General features: G+C 42.4%; 1 protein-coding gene across 5 annotated transcripts in view; it reads right to left on the minus strand.

Annotated features, from left to right (window-relative positions):
* Nell2 (NEL-like 2) overlaps positions 1 to 24,073 on the minus strand; it is a 309,357-nt gene extending 285,284 nt beyond the window's left edge. Inside the window, exons 1-3 of one of the 5 annotated variants that reach the window (NM_001356950.1) lie at positions 23,753 to 24,035; positions 23,078 to 23,163; positions 22,554 to 22,682 (exon numbers count right to left, since the gene is read on the minus strand). In NM_001356950.1, the coding sequence (NP_001343879.1) occupies positions 22,554 to 22,682; positions 23,078 to 23,141 (193 nt within the window). In that variant the 5' untranslated portion in view covers positions 23,142 to 23,163; positions 23,753 to 24,035. Of the gene's footprint in view, positions 1 to 22,553; positions 22,683 to 23,077; positions 23,292 to 23,507; positions 23,530 to 23,752 lie in introns of those variants that run through there. The other 4 variants (NM_001289653.1, XM_006521163.3, XM_006521164.4 and 1 more) reach the window with 4 other exon arrangements.
* Positions 24,074 to 26,465: the final 2,392 nt, after the last annotated feature.

A 26,465-nucleotide genomic window follows, 5' to 3' on the forward strand; every position in this document is an offset into this window, starting at 1 on the left:
ACGCAAAACCTATCAGTGGCTACATCCTCAAATAGAGATGATTCTACATCCCCAGGATCATAAAAAAAGGTGAAGTTGATGGGTGTTCGAAGAAATCCGGATGGAGTTGGAGGGAGGAAATTAGTGAGCAGACATGATACTTCATTGCACACATGTATATAATTCTCAAAAATTTAAAAAATGTAATAAAAATTAAAATGGAAATGAAAGTAAATGCCCTAGAAAGACTTGTTGGGTAATGTTATAGCAGCCTGAATCAGAACAACTCAATCGCAATAACATTAAAGGGATCAAAGGAGTCTTGATATGAAACAATAACATAGGAGATGATCCCATTTGTAGAAAAGTACAATGGGAAAGTCTAAGCCATTGCTACAAAACCAGGCCTTCAAAGGTGAAAGAGATGATGGAAGATGCCTGGCCGGTGTCACTTGGAGAGACAATGGAGAATGTTTGGTGAGCTCAGCTAGAGGCCCTGGAGTGAGGAGACATACCACTTGAAGATGAGAACTGTTTGCTTACTGCCTACATTGCATGGCAAACAGGCCATGGTGTGCAGAATAGTTTCCAGGGTAAATATGAGATTATTCTGCCTTAAGATCTATTTCAGAACTTTTCATTTATCTTTTAATGTTTTTAATTAAAACAGAATTACATTTTAAACAAATCACTAATTTAGGAGGAAACATTACTTCCGAAGATCGGGTATCAACAAGCATTTGTTTTTCCTTCTGTCGGTGACAAACAGGATCATAGAAGTGTTTATCATTATGTACAACTGAGAGAAAAGAGATTTTCATTTTTAATTTTTAAAAAATCATTTAATTATTTAAGTATATGGGTGTTTTGTTTGCACGTATCTCTGTGTGTTACCTGCCTGCCTAGTGCCTGGGAGGCCAGAAGAGGATACTGGATCCTTTAGAGTGGCAGCTACTGAAAGTGTGAGCCAACATATGAGTACTGAGAATTAAACGCAGGTTCTCTGTAAAGGTAGCCAGTGTTCTTAACCCTGAGCTATATTTCTAGTTAATGCTTTTACTTTAGAAGAAAATCCCAGCACTGTCAGGAGAGTGTGATGTCAGCTCCATTCTCTGTTTGCTTGTTTGCTCATTCATTTGGGATTTTTTCCCCTGGGGCAGGGTTTCTCTGTGAAGCCATAGTTGTCTTGGAACTCACTCTGTAGATGAGGCTGGCCTCAAACTCACAGAGATCCTCCTGTCTCTGCCTTCTGAGTGTTGGCATTAAAGGCATGAGCCATTGCCCACCAGACTTCATTTTAGATTCTTGACTGTGCAAATGGAGACATCTGTAATATAATTGTACTGAAGGGTGCTAAGACCATCTCCAGTTTATAGCTCACTTGGGAATACTGATCAACACTGCTCCCCTGGAACTGTGGTCATCTGCCATGTTGGTATATTACAGCTATTACAACCCTTTGCATTGTAAATTGCTGCAATAATGGAGCAGCCTGGGTTCCCAGGGAAGAAATGTGAACTTTTCTTCCATGTTCCTGAATCCATCCAATAAAATTAAGTATTGCATTAATTTATTCTAAGCAATAGAATATGGAATTTATTTGAGATGATCAAAGGAAAATCAATTCTATTCCTTTCTTTTCTCTCTCTCTCTCTTCCTTCCTTCCTTTCTTTTTTTCTTTCTTTCTTTCTTTCTTTCTTTCTTTCTTTCTTTCTTTCTTTCCTTATTAGTTTTTTCAGTAACATCTGTAATTCATCATGCAAATATTTATTTGTACTTGGTTTTTTGTTTTGTTTTATTTTTCGTTTTTTAACATTTTCCAAATGATCTTTTGGCTTCTCTCTGGGCTTTCTCTATAAAATATATAAAAGTTTTCTAGGACTTAATGTAATAACCCACTGTCAACTACAGGTCTTTGAGTGTTACAGAGACGAAATGATCACTGATTGCTAGGAAAAGCCCTCACCCTGCAACAAGAATTTAGGATCTTATACAATATTCTATGTCTCTAACAACTTCAGGGCTAACGGGTGAGGAGAGAAAATGAACCCAAGGGCCTTGCACGAGCTGGCGAGTGCTCTGCCACTGGGCTACAATGGTAGCCTTTATTAATCTTTTGAGACAGCCTTGCTATATAACTCAGCCTAGCCTTGAACTCCAGCTCCTCCTGCCTTAATTCCTCAGCTGTAGGGATTAAAGGCTGTCATGAATATTCTTTAAGGGCATGGGCATGCTGACATACCTTTCACTATAATCATTTGCTAGTTTACATATTGGGAACATCGCATCCTCACTGTAAAAGAGAAAACTGGTAACAAATTCTTGGAACTTAATTCTTCATAGATGAAAAGCCTTAATTTCATAGAGGATCGCAATAGTGGACTGAGGATCCAACCCGGACAGCAGGCACCAGTGATTACCAGTGGCAGCATGGTAATTCATTCTATCCCAAGGTCCTCAGTACAAGAAGGGTGCAAAAAGGGTTAAGGGCAGAGCATCTGAAACCTCACTCTCATAATCAAATAAGAGTATTACATATTTTCCTACTTACATGTGCTCTACACCTATTAAATCCTATCATCCAAACTAAATCACAAGAAGTATTAGAATCTCATATCCTATTTTACCTCATAGTTCATCTCCACCAAGACTAATACAGTCAATTTAACACAGTGGATTAGTTCTCCTTTCTTATGTGTAACAACAGGGATAATGCTACACATAATTATGTTATGAATGTCCCTTCCTCACCACATCCAACCTGACTTGCCTAAGCATCCTCCTGCCTGAGCAGAAGGAAAAGCCCAAGGTAATATTCAACTTCTAGGGTTGAAAAATGGGGTTTTGCGGAGACCATAAGCTTTTAAAGCCGGCACCTCTATCCTTACATTTCTCTCGGTCTCTTCTTCGCAGACAGGAAGCATGTACAGGCTTGTAACATGTGGCTCAATGAGTCCCTTGGCAGTATACAAAATGTCTTTTCTATGATGAGAGAGCATGGAAGAAGCAAGAACATGGCATGCTACTGGTTTTTAAAATCCCATTTATTAGAGTACTCTGGTAAAAATAAAATAAAGAGAGTAGCAAAGACGGGAGAATCAGAGCTTCAGGGATGTCTCAGGCAGCAAACACACTTGCCACCAAGGCTGACAGCCTGAGTTCAATATGCAGAGTCCACGTGGTGGAAAAAGAGAACTTATTTTGTCCTCAGACATATACTGGTGCTCTGAGACACGTGCTATGATTATCAATCTCGATAGATAGATAGATAGATAGATAGATAGATAGATAGATAGATAGATAGATAGATAGATAGAGATGGGTGGGTGAGTGGATGGATGGATAGATAGAGAGAGGGGGGTGGATAGATAGATGGATGGATGGATAGATAGATAGATAGATAGATAGATAGATAGATAGATAGATAGATAGATAGAGATGGGTGAGTGAGTGGATGGATGGATAGATAGAGAGAGAGAGAGGATAGATAGATAGATAGATAGATAGATAGATAGATAGATAGATAGATAGATAGATAGATATGTAGGTAAGTAAGTAGGTAAGTAAATGACTTTTTGTCCTTGTGGACTTGATTTGGAAAACAGAGAAATGAGGGTGCATAGATAAATGAGGGTGCCGGAGAAGCAGAGGAAGACCCATACCCATTCCCAGCTTGACTTGGGGAGACAATGGCTTTGAGGGCAGAAATGCTGCCCCACTGCCCTGCTGCCCCAAGGTCTGGTTAGGAACCTTTCCAGGGAAGATTCGTGCTGACGGGTGCAGCATGGCTCCAACGGGAATTACAACCAGCCGAGAGAACTTTGGAATATCAGTGGGAACCAGAATAAGACAGATGCACAGGAGACACCACCAGGCCCTGATGGGGCTAGAAGTCCAGTATACACAAGACAGCACAGACTTGATCTAAAAGTGCAAACAAGGCACACAGCAAGAAGGGGGTGTTGGACATCACCCCCAGAGAACAGCAGAGGCAGAGGCAGACATAGGATATGGGCACTTACTCCTCACTGGGGCTCACCAGCAGGATGGTCTTCCAAAACTCTCAAGTTACCCCTCAATGGAAATGGTCACCAAAGCTATACCCCTGTCTTCATGATTCATGATCCAAGACTATCTGAGAAATGACTTTGTTTTCCTCGATCTACTCATTACTGCTTTCCATCTAAAAAGAACTGATACTTTAAGCAGCGGGTATTGGACAAAAATTGATTTGTGTGACTAGACTTTCACAAGTCTGTAAGGCAACATGACCAGCTGCTAGCACCTCACTGCCTCATCTGTCCCCATACAGTTCAATGTGAATCTAAAGAGCCTTTGTGCAAGCTGACCCCCCCCAAATCCTCCCACCCTCAGGTGAGCTGACCTCCCCATATTCTCCTCCTGCACTGCTCCTTATAACTCCACCCAACTTCAGTTAATCATGCCTGTCGTCATTTGCCAGGGCTAGGTAAGCCCTGCCATCTCACAAATGTATGACTATTTGAGTGTTGTTCTTTTTTTTTTTTTTTTGACAGAGTTTTTCTGTGTAGCCCTAGCAGTCCTGGAACTCACTCTGTACACCATACTGGCCTTGAACTCAGAAATCCGCCTGCCTCTGCCCCCCAAGCGCTGGGGTTAAAAGTGTGTGCCACCACGCCCGGCCCATTTTTGTTTTTTCAAACTAAGTGGATATAACACTTTCTGGAGTGGGACATGAATAAAGTGAATTTCAACAAAATTAAATATACTTGCTCATCAAAGGACTCTATTAAGAAAATGAAGAGACAAGATACAGACTAGGACACAATGCTTTCAAAATCAATGCCTTACAAATGACTTATATCATATATATATAATGATATATGTATATGTGTGTATGTATGTGTGTGTGTGTGTGTGTGTATATATATATATATATATATATATATATATATACCAACAATAAAGTCATGAAACATTGTTTTCATAGTCACTGAACGGTTATTTCACAGAAAGAAAATATGTGATATTTGGTTGAGTATAGCATGAGACATTAAGAAACTATAAATAAATTCCATATTGAGATGCCTCTCACACACACATAGCAGACACGATCAAGGACCAGGACACAAATATTCACGGTGTATGAGGCATGTGTAATGTTCACATATGTGGGCATGGGTACAGACTGGTACTAAATGGGCAGTTGCTATGGCTAACCATTTGAAAGTTCCACTAAACATTAAATATACATTTATCTAGAAAGTTAGGAAGTAATGCTCCAAATAAGACAATATCAGATATACAATCATCAAAATGCATCAGAGTAAATATGAATGATTTATGCATTCAATCGTATGTTAATTACACTTTGATGAAAATAGAGATAAATAAAAATAGCTTTATAAGGACAGTGATAATTTTGAGAGACCAAACTGCTAATTTAGTAAAGTTATAATTATTATTAATGATAGAATAATGCACATTTACAAATAATTGCAACAATATAAAATGATTCAAGCAGAAATGGAAATCTGCAAATGGGATAGAGTTGGAGATCATCTCTCACCAAGGATGTCTATTTCATCAATTTATTGGTACTTAAAAAGAAAATGAATAAAATATAATAATGGCTTGCTTAAGAATTTGGTATGTACAATTATGTCTATGACTTAATTTTTGAAGATACTACTCAATTAGTCTTGAACCTTGGTATATCAAGAAGGAAGTAACTAGGTCTAAGGAGGTGGCTTAGTAGGGACCGTCCTTGCTGTGTAAGAATCAGAACCTCAGTTTAGATCCCCACTACCAACGGGAACACCAGGTACGGGGGGGGGGGGGGGGGGGGCGGGGGCGGGGCAGCTGCTGTCCTGATGCTGGAGACAGGAGGATCCTCCGGGTTGGTAGCTAGACAGACTAGCCAGCCAGCCAGCAAGCTCCAGATTCAATGAGAGATCAACCGATTGATGAAAACACCCAGCGTCAACTTCAGGCCTCCACAGATATGCATGCGCACATGCACACATACACACATACGCATGACACAAAAGAACTGATTGCTTCAAACAGTGATATTTTCTTCCACAAATAATTCATGCCAGTATCATGCCTAAACAACTGAATAGGTCGAGTTGCGGATCGTTCTAAACAGCCCCACACAGTCACTGCATGGTCTGCCAAAGTGAAAACAGGCAAGCAGCAATAAAATGAATTAAACTGGTGACAATGCCCTCAAAGCCCTGCAGTGGCAGTGAGTGGCACTTGCTTCCACAGAGACTCCAGAGACACATTTAGCCATGGTGACAAAAGTGTGTACGCTGGTCTCAGAGAGGACGCACAGAGACTTCTGGAGCATTGCATAAATGTACAGGGAAAAGCATTCATGAGGGGTGAATATGACTGAGTTCTCGGGGCCAAACAAGAGGACACAGGGACCTAGAATAAGTACGTACTATACTGAAAATATCTATATATAGGCTAATAAAATAGGCTAGAAAGCTGTGCATGCCATCTCCCAAGTAATACAACACTTCTATTTTATTCAAGGAACAAACAAGAGCACCCTACACAGCTATTGCTTGTGGTGTAAACACCTGAATCCCCTCGTCTGTAAGCAGGCTGCCATAGCTGATTGACTCATTCTTCCTGGCCCACCTGCTCCTACGCAATAAGTCAGTGACAAAGAGTAATAAATTCACACTGTACGTAAAGGTTGAGAGTTAAACATCAGAAGAAATTTAGTAAGAGTTTTGGTGAAGGCGTTGTCTTTCAGAATAGTGATGAGACGTACACATATTAAAACCTGGGGCAAATCAAGGTTTATGACTGTAAGGAAATAACACGATATGCAAATAGAAATGCATAACTGGAATACTGAGAGGTCAGCTCAGGGCTAGAAACTTGCTTAGTGTGAGAGAGTCCCACGCTTTGAATCACACCATGGAAAAAATGGGTAATAGCAGAGATAAAGAGATAGATAGACAGACAGACAGACAGGCAGGCAGGCAGACGGACAGACAGACAGTAGTTAGGTGACAGATAGATATATAAACAAATAAGAGATAGATAGATAAATAGACAGACAGACAGACAGATGGACAGACAGTAGATAGGTGACATAGATGGACAGACAGACAGTAGATAGGTGACAGATAGATATATAGATAGATGATAGATTAGATAGATAGATAGATAGATAGATAGATAGATAGATAGATAGATAGTTAGTTAATAGAGTAGACAATGAGTGATTGACAGTTACGTGATCTGTACAGCATGCTGTTTTTACTTAGCTATCACTTTCCCTTTTTCTTCTCATGTGTCTCTGTACACACACGGGTGATATATGTGGGTAGATGCTCCCATTTTCATTTATCAATCATTTGTTGATATACATGAGGGCTGTGGGTGAATCTAAATAATAGCTCCAAACATAGGAGAATTCTGAGATGCCTAACAAGAATTTCCTCCAGCAGGGAGTGAGGCAGGGTGGCTGTCTCACTCTTTTTTTTTAATGTATTTTTTTTAATTTTTATTAGATATTTTCTTTATTTACATTTCAAATGTTATCCCCTTTCCTAGTTTCCCCTCCAAAATTCCCCTATCCCCTCCCCCATCCCCTTGCTCCCCAACCCGCTCACTCCCATTCCTGGTCCTGGCATTCCCCTATACTGGGGCATAGAGCCTTCACAGGACCAAGGGCCTCTCCTCCCATTGATAACCAACTAGGCCATCCTCTGCTACATTTATAGCTAGAGCCACAAATTCTACCATGTGTTTTCTTTGATTGGTGGTTTAGTTCCAAGGAGCTCTGGGGGTACTGGTTAGTTCATATTGATATTCCTCCTATGGGGTTTCAGTCCCCTTCAGCTCCCTGGGTATTTCTCTGGCTCATTCATTGGGGACCTTGTGCTCCATCCAATGGATGACTGTGAGCATCCACTTCTGTATTTGCCAGGCACTGTCAGAGTCTCTCAGGAGACAGCTATATCAGTCAGGCTCCTGTCAGCAGGCTCTTATTGGCATCTGCCTAGTGTCTGGATTTGGTGGTTGTTTATGGGGTGGATCCCCAAGTGGGGCAGTCTCTGGATGGTCATTCCTTCAGTCTCTGCTCTAAACTTTGTCTCTGTAACTTCTTCCATGGTTATTTTGTTCCCAATTCTAAGAAGGACCAAAGTATCCACACTTTGGTCTTCCTTCTTGAATTTCATGTGTTTTACAAATTGTATCTTGGATCTTCTAAGTTTCTGAACTAATATCCACTTATCAGTGAGTGCATACCATGTATGTTCTTTTGTGATTGGGTCACCTCACTCAGGATGATATCCTCCAGATCCATCCATTTGCCTAAGAATTTCATAAATTCATTGTTTTTAATTGCTGAGTAGTACTCCATTGTGTAAATGTACCACATTTTCTGTATCCATTCCTCTGTTGAGGGACATCTGGGTTCATTCCAGCTTCTGGCTATTATAAATAAGGCTGCTAAGAACATAGTGGGGCATGTGTCCTTACTACAAGTTGGAACATCTTCTGGGTATATGCCCAGGAGAGGTATTGCTGGATCTTCCAGTAGTACTATGTCCAATTTTCTGAGGAACCGCCAAACTAATTTCCAGAGTGGTTGTACCAGCTTGCAATCCCACCAGCAATGGAGGAGTGTTCCTTTTTCTCCACATCTTCGCCAGCATCTGCTGTCACTTGAGTTTTTGATCTTAGCCATTCTGACTGGTGTGAGGTAGAATCTCAGGGTTGTTTTGATTTGCATTTTCCTGGTGACTAATGCTGTGGCTGACTCACTCTTACAGATGGCCAATGTACCATGTGCAAAGGGCCTTCTTGGTTTCAGTGTTGACAGGACTCTGCTCTTGGCTTCAGAGCCAGCAGCACACAGCTCTCCTCACCCTGCATTGGGAAAGTGGAATCTGGTATGTGGAGTCTTCTGTCATAGCCTGCCCATCCTCAGTACCTACAATGCCACGGGGACAGATTTTGCCCTTCAAAAACATCTGATCCTTTGTTTTTGTAGCAAATTCTGTTCTGTCTACTTTAATTAAAAGCAGGTCTCTCTGCAGAGAGAACATGTATTCCACACTTCCCATGACCTCACTCATATTGTTATAAATTTATTTTGGCTGAGTCCTGTATATTCAATCCGTTAAAATTATCCCTCTGCCTCCATTGTGGACACTGGCAGGGAACTTGATTTACTCTTTCATTAAATGAAGAAAATTTGGTCTGAATGTTATACCCGCTTAATGACCTGTGTGTGTGTGTGTGTGTGTGTGTGTGTGTGTGTTGAAGGGTAACTCCTCTCCTAGTTCCTCCATGAGAAGCTATGAGTGCTTATGTACAACCCATCTTTTGCCTGCCTGATGTCTAATTAATGGCTCAGAAAGTGGTAGAAATCAGCCAGCACTACAGGGCTTCACAGCCCAACTGGCCTTTTCCCAACTCACTCTCCAGCTTCACTAATGTGTTGAGTAAAATTAAAAGTAATTGTCCATTAAATAGGTGGGTTATCTCTCCTCAAAGGCTTCATGACTGCTCAGTGATTCACACAGTGAATATACTTTTTAACTTTAGTTGTCCCTGAAACATGTCCTAATTTGAAAATATGTGATCAAACATCAATGCAGGTTATATTACTTTTGCTGCAAATGCAACCAAGCTATTACAAATGGACCTTGTGGTTGCAAAAGGATGAGAATACATTGTGACGCCTGTCTCTGAAGAGGGATGGATAATGAAAAACTTTCTAGAAACTCTTAAAGTGATGAAAGTGATGGCCCTACATAGGAGTCTCGATACCCACAAGGTGAACGACAGCCAATGTCCATGCTCTCGTCCCCTCCTGGGCGTCTGTCAGTCCCCAGGCTCCCACTTCACACCCCAAGTCCTCACACCCATCTCCAACACGCCCTGTTCTTGCTCTCCTGAGTCCTATTCAGTGTGCAGCAGAAAGTGTGGCCAGGTATCTTAGGGGTCTGTTCTTTGCTGTAGCAGTTAAAGATGAGTTGCAGGAAGACTTTTCTGAGAGTGACCCCTACCTGAGTTGCAAATGCTAAAAGTCACACTAACATTAGTTATCATTTCTGTCATTGGATTTAAGGTGAATGAACTTGGATTTTAAAAAAATCATTTGTGTGATATTAGTTTCAGAATAATAGCCAAATATTAAATGTTTTAAACTCCCAGGAAATCCTATGTCCAAGGTCTCTGGATTCCAATTTGAACTAACGATGAGTCCTCTTTGGGAATTTTCGCACACTTCTCGCTTCTATTTGAAGTGTGACACTTCTTCTCCCACAGTCAAGGATTCTTTCACTTTTATTTGAAAACCAAAAACAGACAAAAATGGCACAATGCTTTTTTTTTCTTTTTTAAGTTTCTTGCTTTATACTATCTATCACGTCAGGGAATAGAAAAATAGTAACAGAAGCAATAACGCCAATAGTTACATTATAGTGGAATGTTTTAAAATCTGTCTCAGACAGATGAACAACTTATGAATGGATCATCATACAATAAGCTGCCTTTCTGGACTAGTCACACTTTAAATAAATCTGCATTTATAGCATACTTAGCAATTTGATGGATTTGATGAAATGTAGGAAGAACGCACTCCTGAGTGTCACATTTTCTTCCAATCAAGGTCAACAGGCTGGCAGGAAGCACCCAGGTTCAACGTCCACCACTAGGAACACCCCATCTTTCCGGTGTCCCTGAGCTAACAATCTATTTGCCTTTTAACTTCTCTTTGGGATAAATTGTCAACCTCCAGGAAGAATTTGTCTCCATTACACGGGCATGTCATCAAACAAACTCCTGTAATGGTTTTCAGTTATCCATCACTGCTGAAATTTTAAATAATTTCAAAGGGGGGTGGGATAGATCAAGTATTCTGGGATAGGATATGATCTATCAGAACTGTTCCCATGAAGTTTAATGGTTCGCCACAGGCACTGAGTTAGACATTATGAGCACAGTGGATGCAGAATGGCACATTCTAGGAAAGTCTCAGCTTAGATAGATAACCAACATAAGTTAAGTGCTACACCTCAGTACACGGAGAACTGCGTGGACCACCACCACAGTGAGTGATCCTCTTGAGCCTCCACGGGCAGTGCTGCCTGCAGTAACAAAGGAAAGGGCATCTTCCAGTAGCAATCTTTAGAGCCCGGGACAACCCAAGGTGCCTTTTAGGAGAGAATTGTTTTGCACACAGTTTTAAAGCCTGTCAGGTGGATGACAGAACAGGACAACCTGTACATCACAGGTTACCATAAGAAGATGAAGGAAGAGGGGAGAACCCAGTTCAATCTCAAGTGAACTTAGAAAATACCTAAATCCCATCCATCGAGCACTGAGATAGTTTGCCTGCCCACTTAATCTCCTCTGGAACACATTAGAAACGTGCTTTTTTGTTGTTGTTAGTGGGTACATGAATGGATAAATGAATCCTTAAAATGAGCCAATTAATTTTGGGGAAACCTATTGAAAGTATTTTTCTGAAGTTGACACAGAGTTCAACTCATCCTAACTTCTTTTTGGATCTTAAGATCTGCCCTCTATAATAGCGGAAATATGAGACTCATAAGTCATAAGTAATTAAATTTCTAGTAGCCATATTAAAATGTAAAAAGAAACTGTTTTAATTTTAATAACACATTTATTTGAGCCACTATACCCAAAATATTCTTCAACATAAAATCACTATAAAACAGTAATGAAATTTTGCATTTTTATACTGCCTTCAGAGTCTGCTTTTATACTTTGATCCCATCTCTATTTGCAGAATGCATCTTCCAGTTCTCTATGGCCACTCAGGTTAGAGACCATATAAGACAGCCTGGTTGTTTGAGGAAACAATTCACAAATTTGACTAAACATCAACATCACAAAAAAAAAAAAAAAAAAACTATTTCAAAATACAAACTCCTGGGATTCACTCTTAGAGGCACAAGGAGTCTTGTAACAAGGCTGTCAGAAAAATACTGATTACAAACCAACACGTGGGAGCCATTCCTCTAAAGCAACCAAAGCCAATCTAGGTCCTCCTTCCTATGCATGAGTCTCCAATCTCTAAGAGGAATTTCTGCATTGTTGTGTTTAGTCTCTGAACTAATACTTCCGGCCTCTTCCAAACAAGTGCCACCTGGAGTTGTCTCCAAGCCTGGCAACTGTTCTCTAGACACAGCCCCGTATATCTGGCTTATCTGCAATAACAGAGAAGAGACACAGAACAAACAATCCAAACGAGTCTTCGTCTGCCCCAAAATGTTTCTTGGTACATTTATTTGAATACGAGTGTCCCTGCCAACTCTTCAGTTCATAACTCTTCAAACTGAAATTTTAAACTTTCAACTTCCAGAAGCACTCAGGGAGCCTGTGATATACATACACACTCCTTGTGGTGCTGGGCTTTAGACATGGATCCTTCTGCACGCTGAAGATCTGGATGCTCCCCGTGCATAGGCACGTCCCTGGTCCTTCTCTTGCAAGGCTTGTCTGGGCTAGCCTCGAACGTGTGAGCCTCCTGCCTCAGCCTTCTTAATATGAACAAGTTCATACAACTAGTTGATACAGAACTAAGACTAGACCCCAAAATGCCCAGCTCCAGAGCCTTTGGTCTTAGCTGCTACTGCCTCTGAACAATAACTTGGCATTAATGCTATAATTTCTTTCCTTTGTTAAGACCAGCTGAGGGGAACTTTCCTCCCTCATGCCACATTTTCCCTGTGTGCAAAAGGGCACTCCTCTTCCACAAACTGTTAGCAAAGGTACCACCAAGGACAGCTCCAAGTGTGCATGGCCAAGATTCCAGCTACCTTCAGTGGGTTGTAAGGAATAGAAAGAAGCTGTGTTCTGCTCTTTTCTTCCCCTACAATTCCTTAAACTAGAAGGAGAGCAAGGAATATGTGCTATGTGCTAAGTGGAAGTACAGCAACAGGAAGTATGTCACACTCATAAGGGCTTAATGCCTGCTGCCTGGGCCCTCATTTAGCACCTTAGCAAGTACTGAATCGCAGACAGATAACAGCAAGGATATGAGAAAGTGCCGGTGCCTGCAAGAGTGTGGTCTGCAACCAACCCGGACAGAGTGACTGAGTGAAATAAAGCCGAAGGAAGGCAGTAACAGGCCATCTCGACCATTAGGGAAGTGACACTTTAATCACGGCATGCCCTCCCATATGACCACAGCTGCTCAGAATCAAACCTGCTGGTCTCCATCAGAACCCCAAGCACTTGTATACTCACAAGGTGCCCAGTAGTATACTAACGGCCCAGCCCACTAACAAAATAGTCATGCTTTCTTTCCTCCTTCTAACTACATCTCCTGAACTAACTTTTGGGTAAATAAATTATATATATATAATTTATATATATATATACTCACTTTATATATATTGACACTCACTTTTAATGTTTGTCCTCAGAATTGACACATGGTTAGATCCTAGAGAGGATCCAGTACAGGCTCTGTATTTACTCTGAAGAATGATTAACATAATTTTAACTGTCAAGTTCAAGACCAAGTTTTGAGCCACCATACAGACAGACTTGCCGGAGCTGGCTGAGGGCTCAAAAGAAAGTTGAATTCAATTATCCACGAATTCTCAGTTCCAAAATAGATGCTACTACTCCTGCTGTGCCAAATCACAGTAGGCATAGAGGCAAAAGCAGACAAATGTTCTATTCACCTCACAGTGCTTCAGAAGGTCAAACTGGGACTCAGGAAGGGAAGCCAAGGGTATCAGTGGCGTGTGTTCCTTCCTTTTGACAGCTTACAGAGACTGTCCTCATTCCTTGGCTCATGTCTGCTTCTACCCTCAAAGACAGCAAGCACCATCAAGTTCTAGGTTGTGTCACTTTCACAGTGACTCAAATGTCTCCCCCTACCAGGACAAAGTTTTGATTGCCCAGACAGGCCAGACGATGTTAATGTAAGAATAACCCTCTTATTTTAAAGCTAGCTGACTACCTAAATAACCTTAATTGCATCTGCAGACTTAAGGGATCGCTGCTGTATAACAGTGATCACGGGTGATGAGAGTTAGTACGTAGACAGTTGGGAAATTATCATGCAACCTACCACACTGTCTCACAGCTGCTAAAGATCTGCATCAAATTCTCAACACAACATGTCCATACCATTGCCAAATGTTATCTCAGTAGGAAATCAAATAAATTATTTTTAAAAGCCATATAATTATTAAAAATTTTGTTCAAGATGTATTTATTTCTATTTTGTGTGTCTTGAGTATTTTGCCTGCATGAATGTCTGTGTACTTGTGTGCATGCAGTATGCCAGGAAGTAGGGAGAATCATATGTCCCCTGAAACTGCAGTTTCAGCTGTTTGTGGACTGTTATTGAGACTGGAACTCAAACGCAGGTCCTCTGGCAGAGCAGTCATTGCTCTTCAGCACTGAGCTATCTTTCTAGCCTCTCATATAAATCAAATCAGTTCAAAAGCCCTAGGAAGAACACATCACCCAGGTGGTGGGCCAAGACTCAAAAAGGCTATTCCTGGTATAGAGAAAGAACACCAAATTGGACAATGAGAATGAGCCCCTACTTCTTCAAGTGTACATTCAGAAACAAGAAACCTGGGAAACCAGAGTGAAAGCATTATGAAAATAAGAACGCTCTCCCAGCTCTTGAACCAGAAGAGAACAGAAGAATATGAATTGTCTTATAAAAATGTTCAGAGCAATTACTGTCCAAGATTGCTTCTACTACTCTGATGAGCCCTGAAAAAACATGGCTTGGGGGGCAAAGGTTTTTGCTTGACTTTCAGGTTGTAGTCCATCATCAAGGGAAACCAAGGAAGCAACTCAAGACATGAACCTGAAGGCAGGAACTGAGCCAGAGGCCATGGAGAAACAGTGCTTACTGGCTTACTCTCTGTAGCTTGCTCAGTTAATTTTTGTACGTGACCAAGGAACACTTGCCCAAGGGTGTCTCTACCCACAGTTGGATGGCCCATCTCACATCAATCACTAATCAAATGTCCTACAAACATACCCAGAGACCAATGTGACAGGGGCAATTCCTTATCTGAGGTTCCTTCTTCCCAGGTGACTCTTCCGGCTTGGGTTAAATTGACAAAAACAAACAAACAAACAAACAAACAAAAAACCAAAACAAACAAAACAAAACAAAACAAAAAAAAACCAGCAAACAGCTAATGTAACTATTCTAAAGAAACCCATTCTGCTTCAAGAAATGTGAAAAGACTGAGCAGGCAAGAGGAGCCTGATGCCAAACCCAAAATCCTGAGCTCACTCTCCAGGACCCATATGATAAGAGAGGATCAATTTTCACAAGATAGTCTCTACAAGTATGCATTGGCATGCATTTACATGCACGTGCGTGTGCATGCACACGCATAGGAGCTTGTAAAAAGAAATGTAAAGAGACGATTCAGTGGAAAAACTAAAGACCCACTGCAGAAATTCACTGGGAAAACTGAAACTGTTTTTTAAAACTCAAACTCACTTTGAAACTGGAACCTACAATGAAAAAAAAAAAAACAGAGCAGAAAATATCAGAAATGGTTGCTCGAAGATGTGTTCTCTTAAAACACACCCATGAAGAAACAGGTCAAGAGACCATGAAAGCAAATGTTAGGGCCGCAAGGCTTTAGGAGAGAGAGAAAAGGAAGGAAACAGCTTTTTTGGAGAAAACTCTGCAAATATGGGAAATTCTGTAAAAATACTTGTAAAAGATCAAAATCTTCAGATGTAATTCCCCAAAACCTCGAAAGAAACAGACAAGCAATTCATCAAAGATCAAGACAAGGTTAGGATTTGCCAGTGAAGTGTCCACACAGATACTCACGTGTTGAAGACCTGTTAGTGGCCATTCTGAGAACTGTCTGGATCACAAGGGTCCTAATTTCCGAAATGTATTAATCCACTGATGAGGTTAAAGCCGAATGGAGTGTGAAGTGTTAGTATTCGGGACTTAGGTCAGCGTGGGTGTGCTTTTGAAGGTTACATCTTGTCTCAGCTGTTCCTCTCTCCCTGCTTCCGCAGTGCTGGGAGGTGACCAGCTGCCTCCCCCCTTGCAGGCGTGTCTTGGCTAAACTCAGTCCCAAAGCAAATAAACCAGTGGCTCAGCATGGACAGAAAAAACGGGGGGACAGAAAAAAAAGGTGAGGCAAATTTGGGGTTCCCGCCCTCTTTCTTTAAAGTATTTTGTCATAATTTCAAAGAAATTAACACAGAAAAGAAGTGGGTCTTTCCTGGTATAATAGTTAATCACACATGTTTGTGAGAAATTGGAAAAGAGTTTGAAAACATTTAGAGTACAGTCAGTGGAGCTCAGTGGCGGTGCTTAGAAGAACAGAATGCTGGTAGGAATGCAGACACAGAGATGAGGGTTCAGAAGGAAGATGGATTGGGAAGCATTGTGTTACATACACTCTAGCAAAAAGTTGGATACATTTTGTCCATACCCTAAGACTTTGTAGAAAGCTGGGTTGAAAAATGGAGACACTACTTAATCTGAAAGAAGTTTCAAGTCAACACAATCTTCAGAATGTTTCCTGAATATCACTGGCTGCTTTAACCAGATTTACAGTGAAAACCAGATACAAACAAACAAACAAAACAGAGCAGAAATATATAAAAAATGTGCAGTTGGTCAGAAAGGGACATGGAAAGCTAGAACAAGGATGAGGCGTTTGCTAAGTGTCAAGTCTGGGGCTTGGGAAAGCTCAGTAAAGCACTTGCTTTTCAAGCATGAGGACTTGAGTTCAGTCTTTTAACTCCATATAAAAAAATGCTGGGAGCCAAATGGTGGTGCACACCTTTAATCCCAAGCAGATCTCTGCAAGGTCAAGGCCAGTCTGGTCTTCAGTGCAAATTCAAGAATAGCCAGGGCTACACAGAGAAACTCTATCTTTAAAAAAAAATCATAATGAGAAAGAAAGAAAGAAAGAAAGAAAGAAAGAAAGAAAGAAAGAAAGAAAGAAAGAAAGAAAGAAAGAAAGGCAGGAAGGAAGAAAGAAAGGAGAAGAGAAGAGAAGAGAAGAGAAGAGAAGAGAAGAGAAGAGAAGAGAAGAGAAGAGAAGAGAAGAGAAGAGAAGAAGCTAGGAAGCTAGCTAGGCATGTGACACATGCTGGCATTAGCAGCTCTGTAGAAGCAGAGTTGGGCATATCCTTTGTACTCACTGGCCAGAAAGACTACCCTACTGGGAGAGCCCCAAGCCACTGAGAATGCCTGTCTCAAAATGCAAGGTGGATACTTTCTAAGGATTGAAACTATATTTGACCTTTGACCTCTACAAGCCTGCTTACACATGTGCATGCATGTACATGTACCCAGCAATTATATCAAATACCCTATCATATTAAATCTTCCCCAGCCACAGTGGCATTGCTATGGTTTGAATATCTGTGCCTTTTCAAAGCATGTTGGTGAAATGTAAAGCCTACAGTGATAGTATGGATGGAGGCCCTTGGGAGAGCAGCACTCTTCCTCACGGAAAGAATGAATGTTGTTACACAGAGCTTGAAAGGAGATGGGGTTGCCTGTTCTGCCATAAGGAAGACATAGGAGCCACCCATGAGGAATGCCCTTCACCAGACAGGAATCTCAATGAAGTAGAAAAGGAATAGCAAACTAAGCTCACAGCTAATAGAAGGAAAGGAACAATAAGTATTGAACAATGGATGAAAGAAAGAAAGATAGGTAGATGGATAGATAGATAAGTAGATGATGAAAGAAAGAAAGAAAGAAAGAAAGAAAGAAAGAAAGAAAGAAAGGAGGGAGGGAGGGAGGGAGGGAGGGAGGGAGGGAGGGAGGGAGGGAGGGAGGGAGGGAGGGAGAAGGAAGGAAGGAAGGAAGGAAGGAAGAAAGAAAGAAAGAAAGAAAGAAAGAAAGAAAGAAAGAAAGAAAGAAAGAAAGAGGAAGGAAGGAAGAAAGGAAGAAAGGAGGAAGGAAGGAAGGAAGAAGGGAGGGAGGGAGGGAGGGAGGGAGGGAGGGAGGGAGGGAGGGAGGGAGGGAGGGAGGGAGGAAGGAAGGTGCTGAATGGCTAGATGGATGGATGGACGGACAGACTGACTGACTGATTAAATCAGAGGGTAGAGAGATAAAATAAACTGAGCCCTAGAGAGGTTTTGTAAATCTAAGCAGCACTAACAAAGCTCCACCTGAAGTAAGCAAAAACAAAGGCGACAAATCAGAAATGAGGAAGAAGCTTTAAAACTGGTCACACGGCATTTAAAGATCCCAAGAGACTGCTTCAGCTGATGTGAAGCCTAAACACAGACGCCCTGACACTCCTCAGAATTCTATGTGCCCAGCGCCCGATTCCAAAGCTACTGCCATAGGGTTGGGTATTTCTTACAGAAGCAGCCACTTCTATGCAACAAAATACATTAGTTACCTATTGCTGGTAAATTAAAAAGAAAGAAAAAAAAAACATGGCAAGGTTTATCAGTTGTTACTATATGTATTATTTCATAATTCAGGTCAGAGGTCCAAAATTAGTTCCACTGACCTAGTAATTATACAACAATAATTTGGGTGGATGGACTTAACTTATAACCGCTTTCACTTCATCATCAAGGGTACTGAAGCTCAGAGAAGTAAGTACCCTCACGGCTGTCCTCACAAGTAGCACACAGCTTGTGACTTTTTGCCTGAGTCTACCTGGGTTCTAAGTCCATCTCTGATCACTGTGTTATTTTTCTCTGTCAGAGAAGCACCCACAGCCATAGCCCTGAAACTCACAGGCTCTCACTATAACAGTTAATTTTCACTGTCAACTTAACTGAATTTAGGATTACCATAGATTGTTTGTGTCGGAGAGGGTATGTCTCAATGAGGTTTCACTGAGAAAGACCGGCCCTGAATGCAGGTAGTCCAGAGACTATGGTCTCAGGGTGAATACAAAGAAAAATGGGATAGAGAGTCCTGAAGGTCAGCGTTCATCCCCCTCTGCTTCCTCCACACAGGATGCCTCACCCTCTCCATGCCTGACCCTCACCGCCATGCTCCTTGCACCACAGACACAGCCACTCTCATCCCTGTGTTTTCCCCTTTGAATTGCAAGTTGAAACTAACCATTCCTTCAAGTTGCTTTTTCAAGTGTCCTGTCACACCCATGAGAGGTGTAGCTCACACACTGCTGGAGACACGCCCTCATCACCCCCTTGAGCTCTAACGAAGTCACCCACCAGTGTCACTGGCCTGCCACCAAATACCTAGGAATGCCTTCCCTTCCAGATGTAAAAGTTCTTTAAGAAGAATCACTAAGATTACTTTCAAGTTACCAAGGAAGGGGGAAAATGTTTTGATTTTATCTGTGCTTCGGGGGTTAATGAGATTATGCAATCTACCAACACTTCAGAAGGTATTTTCCTAAGACGGCAGATGAGATTATCTATTTTGGGAGCCTGGACAAACTGTTATGATCAAAGAGCTGAAACCCATGCTAAGTTTGTGTGTATGCTTTATCCCTTATGATCTCTCATGTACACAGAGAAAATAAAATTATTATGATCATTATCTGCCAAAACACGAGCGAGGCTCCAATGCTAGGAAGGGAGAATCTATTCGCTGTTTTAATAGTCCTTAGAACTGAAACTCCTTACACCTGGCTGCAAGTCTTTTCATTGCCAGTATATGCTGCTGTATTCTTCAAAAGCATAATAAGGGTGCTTGGGACTATGTGTCAGGTTACAGCCAGAAATGACTAGAACCCCAAACTACTGCCCAGATAAATTAAGTAATTATTCTAACAGGCATAATCCAAAACCCACAAGTATTAAGGAATGGTTGGATTTGAAATCTCATTAAATTTTCAAAGCAACTGTAAATCAAATTTTAACAACACTAAAACAGTGCTGCAGCATTATGGTGGATGTTCCAATAAAAAGTGATGATTTGGAAGTATAACAAAATGTTAAATAGTAGATTTGTACTTCACAGTAGTTTTTAAAAAAACATTCATAGTTTAAAATATTCATAGTTTCAAAATACCAAAATACATGTATATCAGAAACCAGAAAGAGAAAATAAAGTAACCAAAATGAAAAATACTAAATAAGTAAAAAGTCATGAGGCCAACGTGTTTTGAGATTTCTTATTTCAAAGGGATGAGACAGGTAGTTTTGCTATCTGTTGGAGAAGCAATCGATGGCTCAGAAATCACTTCACCTTGTTTAGAATGTATCTGGTAGCACAGAAAACTTGTACGTGAAGTTTGTATGAAATCTGGGAGCACCTCACAGATTTTTTTGATTTGTTTCTATTCTTGCTATGACATTTGACACACTATATCAAATACTGGCAGCATTCTCAATTCACTATAAATGAAACCTCGAAACTCTTCCCGGTCTGAATGCTCTTGTCCCTCTAAGCCCCGTGGGATCCAGAGAAATAGCACAGCTCAGGGCTGAGTTCTTATCAAACCTGCTGCTTGCCTGGCGTCTGAGGAAAGACCTTGCCAGGGAGACGCAGAACCACACATCAGTCACTTGTCACTGACTTCGGAATTCAAATCTTGTAAGAGAAGTTACTACAGTGCAATCAATACATCAGGAACGCAAGCCTTACAAGGACACAGCGGACAGTAAATAGCGGTTCAGACACAAAGAGACTTAAGGTGGCAGGAAGTGAACTTTTGCATCTTTGAATGAAAACTATTTGTGAAGCATTTGCTCTTTCTAGTATTGAGCTCGGTATTAGCTAAAAAACAAAAGAAGTTCACTGTTGGAAACTGACATCCACCAACTGAGCACAATTCAAAGAAAACATATGACATTAGCCATGGTTATTTTTTTAATCACAATGCATACCTTAAAGAAACTGGCTATTTATGGCGAAATAAATATTGTTTTAAATGAACCAGAAAAGAAACTGATACCCTAAGACTATTACCTAGAAACCGTCATACTGTTCAATATATAATTGTCCGATTGTCCCACATAAAATGTACATTTCTGGTTTCTACTTGTGACAGATGGACACTTTGTATAGGAAGTACCCTTAGGAAGGCTAAAGGGAGCCTTTGAGGTTATCATAACAATTCATTACAATGCAGACCATTATTGGAAACTTGGTTTGTTATGCTTTCTATTTACCAAAACTATCAAGTCCTAAAATATTGAGTTCCTGTTCTAAGAGACTAAAATTGAAAGATAGAAATAACACAGAGAATGAGTCTAAAGCCTACCCCTAATTACATTTCTATTCAACTGAATTTTTGCTGACAATTGAGCTCTATTTCCTTGATTACATTTAGCTATTGTCTTCAGTATCCCAGCCCCACCCTCCCCAAAGCATCTCGGAGTAAAGAAAATATCATAAACACTCGTTGCAATAAAAACACTCATTAACAACCTTAACTGAAACCCATTTTTAAAGAGCTTACGTTTTAATTTATTATGAACACAAATTCTTCTTAAATGCAACACATGTCAGTTTTTCCCTCTCCCTACAGAAAGCTCAAGAGCTGCTGTCCATGGTGACATGCACTGGCTGAATGAGGCAACAGCGCCACCACAGAAACATCCAAGTTGCCTACTATGTCTGCTTCTTGATGGCAGATGTGCTGGGTTGGTTGCATTTTGCATCGCCAACGTTTCAGTAATTATCAGTTGCATTTTGATGGCAATTTGAAGCCATAGCTCCCAATAGCAAAAGAAACACATAACACACACACACACACACACACACACACATGTATGGTGGTGGGAGGATGCCTTGATCTTCAGGATACAGGGCATCCCCAGTGCCTCTTTTTAAATTCCATCTCCTTGGACAGTTTAGCCCCCTTTTACACCCTCGGGCTAAGCACCTTCCCACAAGGCGAGAAGTTTTCAAAAGCTTTACTCAATCAATTTGCAGGCTGGCTTTTTTTTTTCTGAAATTTTGTTCTGACTAAACAGTATATTCAAATATGATTTGAAGTCTGGACAGTAATGAATAGCCAATATCCACTGAGTTCAAAAAGAAAAAAAAGTTTTAAAATTCTACACGTACAATTATGGTGATATAGGGCTATGCTTCTGTGAACGTCCCCTTGAAATGATTTCAAAATAATCGTAGCAGTAGCATTGCCTTCCCCTCGCCGCTGATCGGCACGGGAGAATGGGGAGCGCTCCATGGTAACCGTGCTTCAAGTACAGACATGTGCAGTAAAAATACCATAAAGGAATTCCTCTGGTCAGGCACCACAGCGCCGAAACTTTGGGAGGTCAGTATTTTAACCAAGATTGAGCTATCTTGTTTCCTTCCCAAATCCATTCCACCCAAATGAGGCGTTTGTGTTACAATTTATTGTTCCCTAGACGCCCAAATCACCCATCTGCCTCTGGAGTTTCTAGTCGGTAATTAAGGCACTATCCATTAGAACCACCAAGTGCACCAAGTAAGGAGGAGGAAAAGGAGTGCGAGGGGGAGGAGGGGAGGAGAAAGAACCCACTTAAAAAGAGTCAGACCCTGAGCTCACAGAGACCCCCTCGCCCCAGCTGGGACTCTCCGCCCGCTCCGTGCAGCGTGCAGCGCCAAGCCAAGTTACCAGAAGCCGCAGAGCCAGCTCCCCGCAACACACATGGGGCTCCACACTGGGCCATACCTTGGAAGAGGAAGGCTTTCGTCCCATTATGCAGTCCCGGGACTTGGCGCACTCCATCTGTAGACTCCCCAAGTTCTAACTCTGTTAAGACGTCAATCTGTAGGGAGGGGTCCACACCAAGCCCCCAAACTGGTGGGAGTGGGGAAGGGTAGGAAAGAAAGAAAGAAAGGGGGCCATTAAAACGCAAGCTTCTACAGCAGCAAAGAAAGCACGCGTCTTGGCGACGATATTGGAAGTGCTGACAAGAGGCAACTCGCTCCTCCACAGGGAGAGCCTTACCTGGACGCGCTGTCAAGCTTAAAATAGCAGAGCGCTGGGTCCCATCTCCTGACCTACTTTAAGCCCCTCTCTGTGCAAAGTTCCCCCTCAGCCACAGACCCTAAGGGTGTGACCCGCCTCGCTGTCCCCAGGACAAGCACAGAAAGGACCCAAATGCAAATCCTCCAGAGCTCCCCAATCCAGAGGGACACCGGGCGGCGACCCCATGGCGGGGAACATCCCGGCCCTGCTCGGCGGCCACTCACCCGCTCCAAGCCCGAGGATCACGCAGAACGTTCTCAGTAACACCCGGGATTCCATGGCGTGCATCGTCTCAGTCCATCGTCTCCCTCTTTAAAAATAAAGATAAAAACCAAGAGGTGCTGGGAGTGAAGCGGGAAAGCCGCGCTGGCCCCTCCTGCGACCGCCTCGGCGTCGCCACCCGGGCTCAGACACCTAAGACCGAGCGGGGCGGCCCCCCCCGGGTGCGCGCCGAACTTGGAGCCGCCTCTGCGCGCATCGCTCCCGCACGCGGCGGGCCGCAGCCGGGTCAGGCTCTCGGGGACCTGCGGGGACCTGCACCGAGCAGCGCCCCGCCGAGCCACGCGGCCCGGGCGCGCACGCAGAGGAAGGGAGGCGGCTTCGGGAAAGCCGGGCCGGGCCGCCCCGCACCCGCCCGCGCTCCCGCGCCCGAACCTGTTGGAAAGGCGGAGACAATGGCGAGAGCCTGGAGCCGCCGAGACCGCTCCGGGAGGGCGGGGCGCGAGCCGGGGCGCGGGCGGGGCGGCCTCTTTTTCCCCCTGCACACGCAGCGCCTGGTCCAGCCAGCCCTGCCCGCAGAGGTCCTCAACCACCCTCGCAAGCCCGCAACCGCAGCCTCCGCTCGGGATCCTAGGATCTCAATGCCAGGTGCCAAGTTGATGGGCGGCGTTTGCACTCACCCCCTCGAAATCGGGCGCGTGTCTCCAAAGCCCGGCGAGAGAAAGGACCACCCAGCCGCAGGAGGCGAGGTTGCAAAGAAAGGCACCCGGCCGCCTCGGGCAAAAGAGGGAAGCCCTCACTTAGACACTCACGCTGCACGGCAGCCCCGGCGCAGGGCACCCCCTCCCGGGCGGGAAAAGGAACCCAGCCAAAGCACGCAAGACTCCTAGGTGAAGCTGGACAGGCGCGGGAGACCGAAGGAGATGGGTAGTGAGCAGGGGAAGCCTGGCCAGCCCAGACTGAGAGGCTTTCTGCCCAGGGCGGGGCGCTGGAGAGCCTCCAGGCGCAGACAGCACACAGAACTTAGCCAAGTGCCAGGAGCTGCTGGACAGCTCCAGAAACCTTAGAGTGCTTCCCAAATCCAAAGTCCAGGACACTACACAGCAGCAAGGGTCAAAGGGCAAGGCAAGGGGATTCTACCCACTGAGAAAAACAAGTGTCAGTACGTGTTAGAATGAATAGATGATACAGATAAGACTATGTATAGATGGATGGATGGATGGATGGATGGATGGATGGATGGATGGATGATGGTAGATGAATGGATAGATGAAGGATGGACGATAGGATGGTAGATAGGTTGATAAGTAGGTTTGTAGATACATAGTAAGATAAGTATATTTTTATTAAGTAAAAGATTGAGCCCAGGAAACTAAGAAGCCCACTCACTGTTGACCATACTCATGTAGACTTTACTCACCCCCCCTCCTCATACATTCTTAGGACTAAAAGAGTGGGATTATTTGTGATTATTAGAAGACTGAATAAATAAATTAAACATCAACGACGTGTATATTTTTCGAGTGCTACCTAAATTTTGCATTGAATTTTTAAGTCAGTTCTCTTCCATCATGGATAAGTTAGTTTCAAGAGTGAGTAAAACACCCATCTGTTTCTAGAGAGCTCTGAGTCCTCCTCCAATTAATCAGAATCTGCTTTCAACAAGACCTGAACCAAACACAGCAAGCCATAGGCAATATGAGATGTCACACACTGCATACATCATTGCTACACACATCACAGTAGTGATGGGGAGACACGTCTACCTAAGTTCTTGGAATATTTAACGGGGGATAAGAATTTTGAAACTTTATCGATAGTATTTATTAATCCCCCTTAATCAAAATTTTCACTAAATTTTAAGACAAAATCTTACAAACTTTGAGAACTATTCCAATGCTCCCATGTAAGGATTGGAGGGCAACATCTCAAATTTGCTAAAATAAAATAAACGAAAAGGAAACTATTTCTTGTGCAGCTTAAAGATCTTTCTACAATAGTATATTCAAATATTGATCAATATAATATCAACATATACCATATCAATATAATATCAAATATAATATCAATATAATATCAGCAATGGCTACATAAAATGTGTATCAATGAATAGTGCTATTTAAATTATGGTTGGAAGAGAAACAAGAGGGATGTGAGTAGAGGCACATGCCCAGTATCCTCACAACACTCCTACCTGTGGAAAAGGAGGAATTAGAGGGTGGATCCGAGTGAAGCAGTATAAGAAGATCGATGAACCAAAGAGTTGCAGCAAACTCTAGTATGGAAAGGGAAGCAAGCAAACAACAAACAAAAACCTCTCTTCCAGAGAGCAGTGTTGGCATGAACTTGGTCTAGCACAGTAGATTCCCTTTAGAGTCCTAGAGAAATATCCAATAACAAATCTCTCATGTTTGAACCAGCAAATCTTCTGATTTATTACCTAGGCAATATCTATTTAAAAAATAATTAGCTACTAGAGTGCTCGCCCAGCATGCAATAGGTTCTACTGACAGCAGCACGCATTGAAAGATATCATGTAGAACATGTGATCGCAGCATTCAGAAGATGACGAAGACAGGATCAGACTACAAGGTCATCTTCAGCTACTTTGTGAATCCAAGACCAGCTTAGGTTATGTGAGAGCCTGCCACTGCTCCATAGATATGCAAACACATAAATTGGCCCAAAAAAATGAAATTTTGGTCAAAATGGTTGACCACACTAGACTTTAAAAGGGTCCTCTCTCACTGTGAGCACGTCTTCATGCCCAGCACTTTATTTATAAGTGAGATTTACACTGACAAAAGAAATTCCTCAACATGCTAGGAGATGAGAGGTGGAGCTTTGCTGGTGGAGTGATTGGGAGAAACTAGGACACGGGGTTCCAGACGCCACAGGAACCCTAAGGTAATGTATATTTTATCATACACACTAGATAATGGACTATGACCAAAGCCAGAAAGGGTGAGCTACTTCTGCTCAGTTTAACAAGTGAAGGGACCTTGGCATGATCACAATGACATCTGCTATATCAAGAGGGAAGTAAAAGCAGAATGGTGGATAGTTGGGTAACCACACGAGGCTTCTCCAGCCCTGGAAAATGTCTGCTGGTTCTGTTGTTTCTGTGTCACTACGGAGCAAACTGTTACAAGTTTAATTGCCTAAAACAACAACATTTGTGATCTTCCGATTCCCTTCGTGGTGACTCCATCACCAGTCTGTCCATGCACTGACGAGACTACATCTATTCTGCAAGCTGGGGAGGAGAGTCCCCCTGCTGCTTTAAGCAGTGTGGGCACCCCTTGGCTCGTTCTCCCATTTTGTCTTTAGAGCCACCCATGGTAAAGAAAGTTTTATTAGACCTCAACAGTTCTCAAAATACAACTTGAAAAT

Source organism: Mus musculus, chromosome 15 (genome assembly GCF_000001635.26).
Source record: "Mus musculus strain C57BL/6J chromosome 15, GRCm38.p6 C57BL/6J".
NCBI lineage: Eukaryota > Metazoa > Chordata > Mammalia > Rodentia > Muridae > Mus > Mus musculus.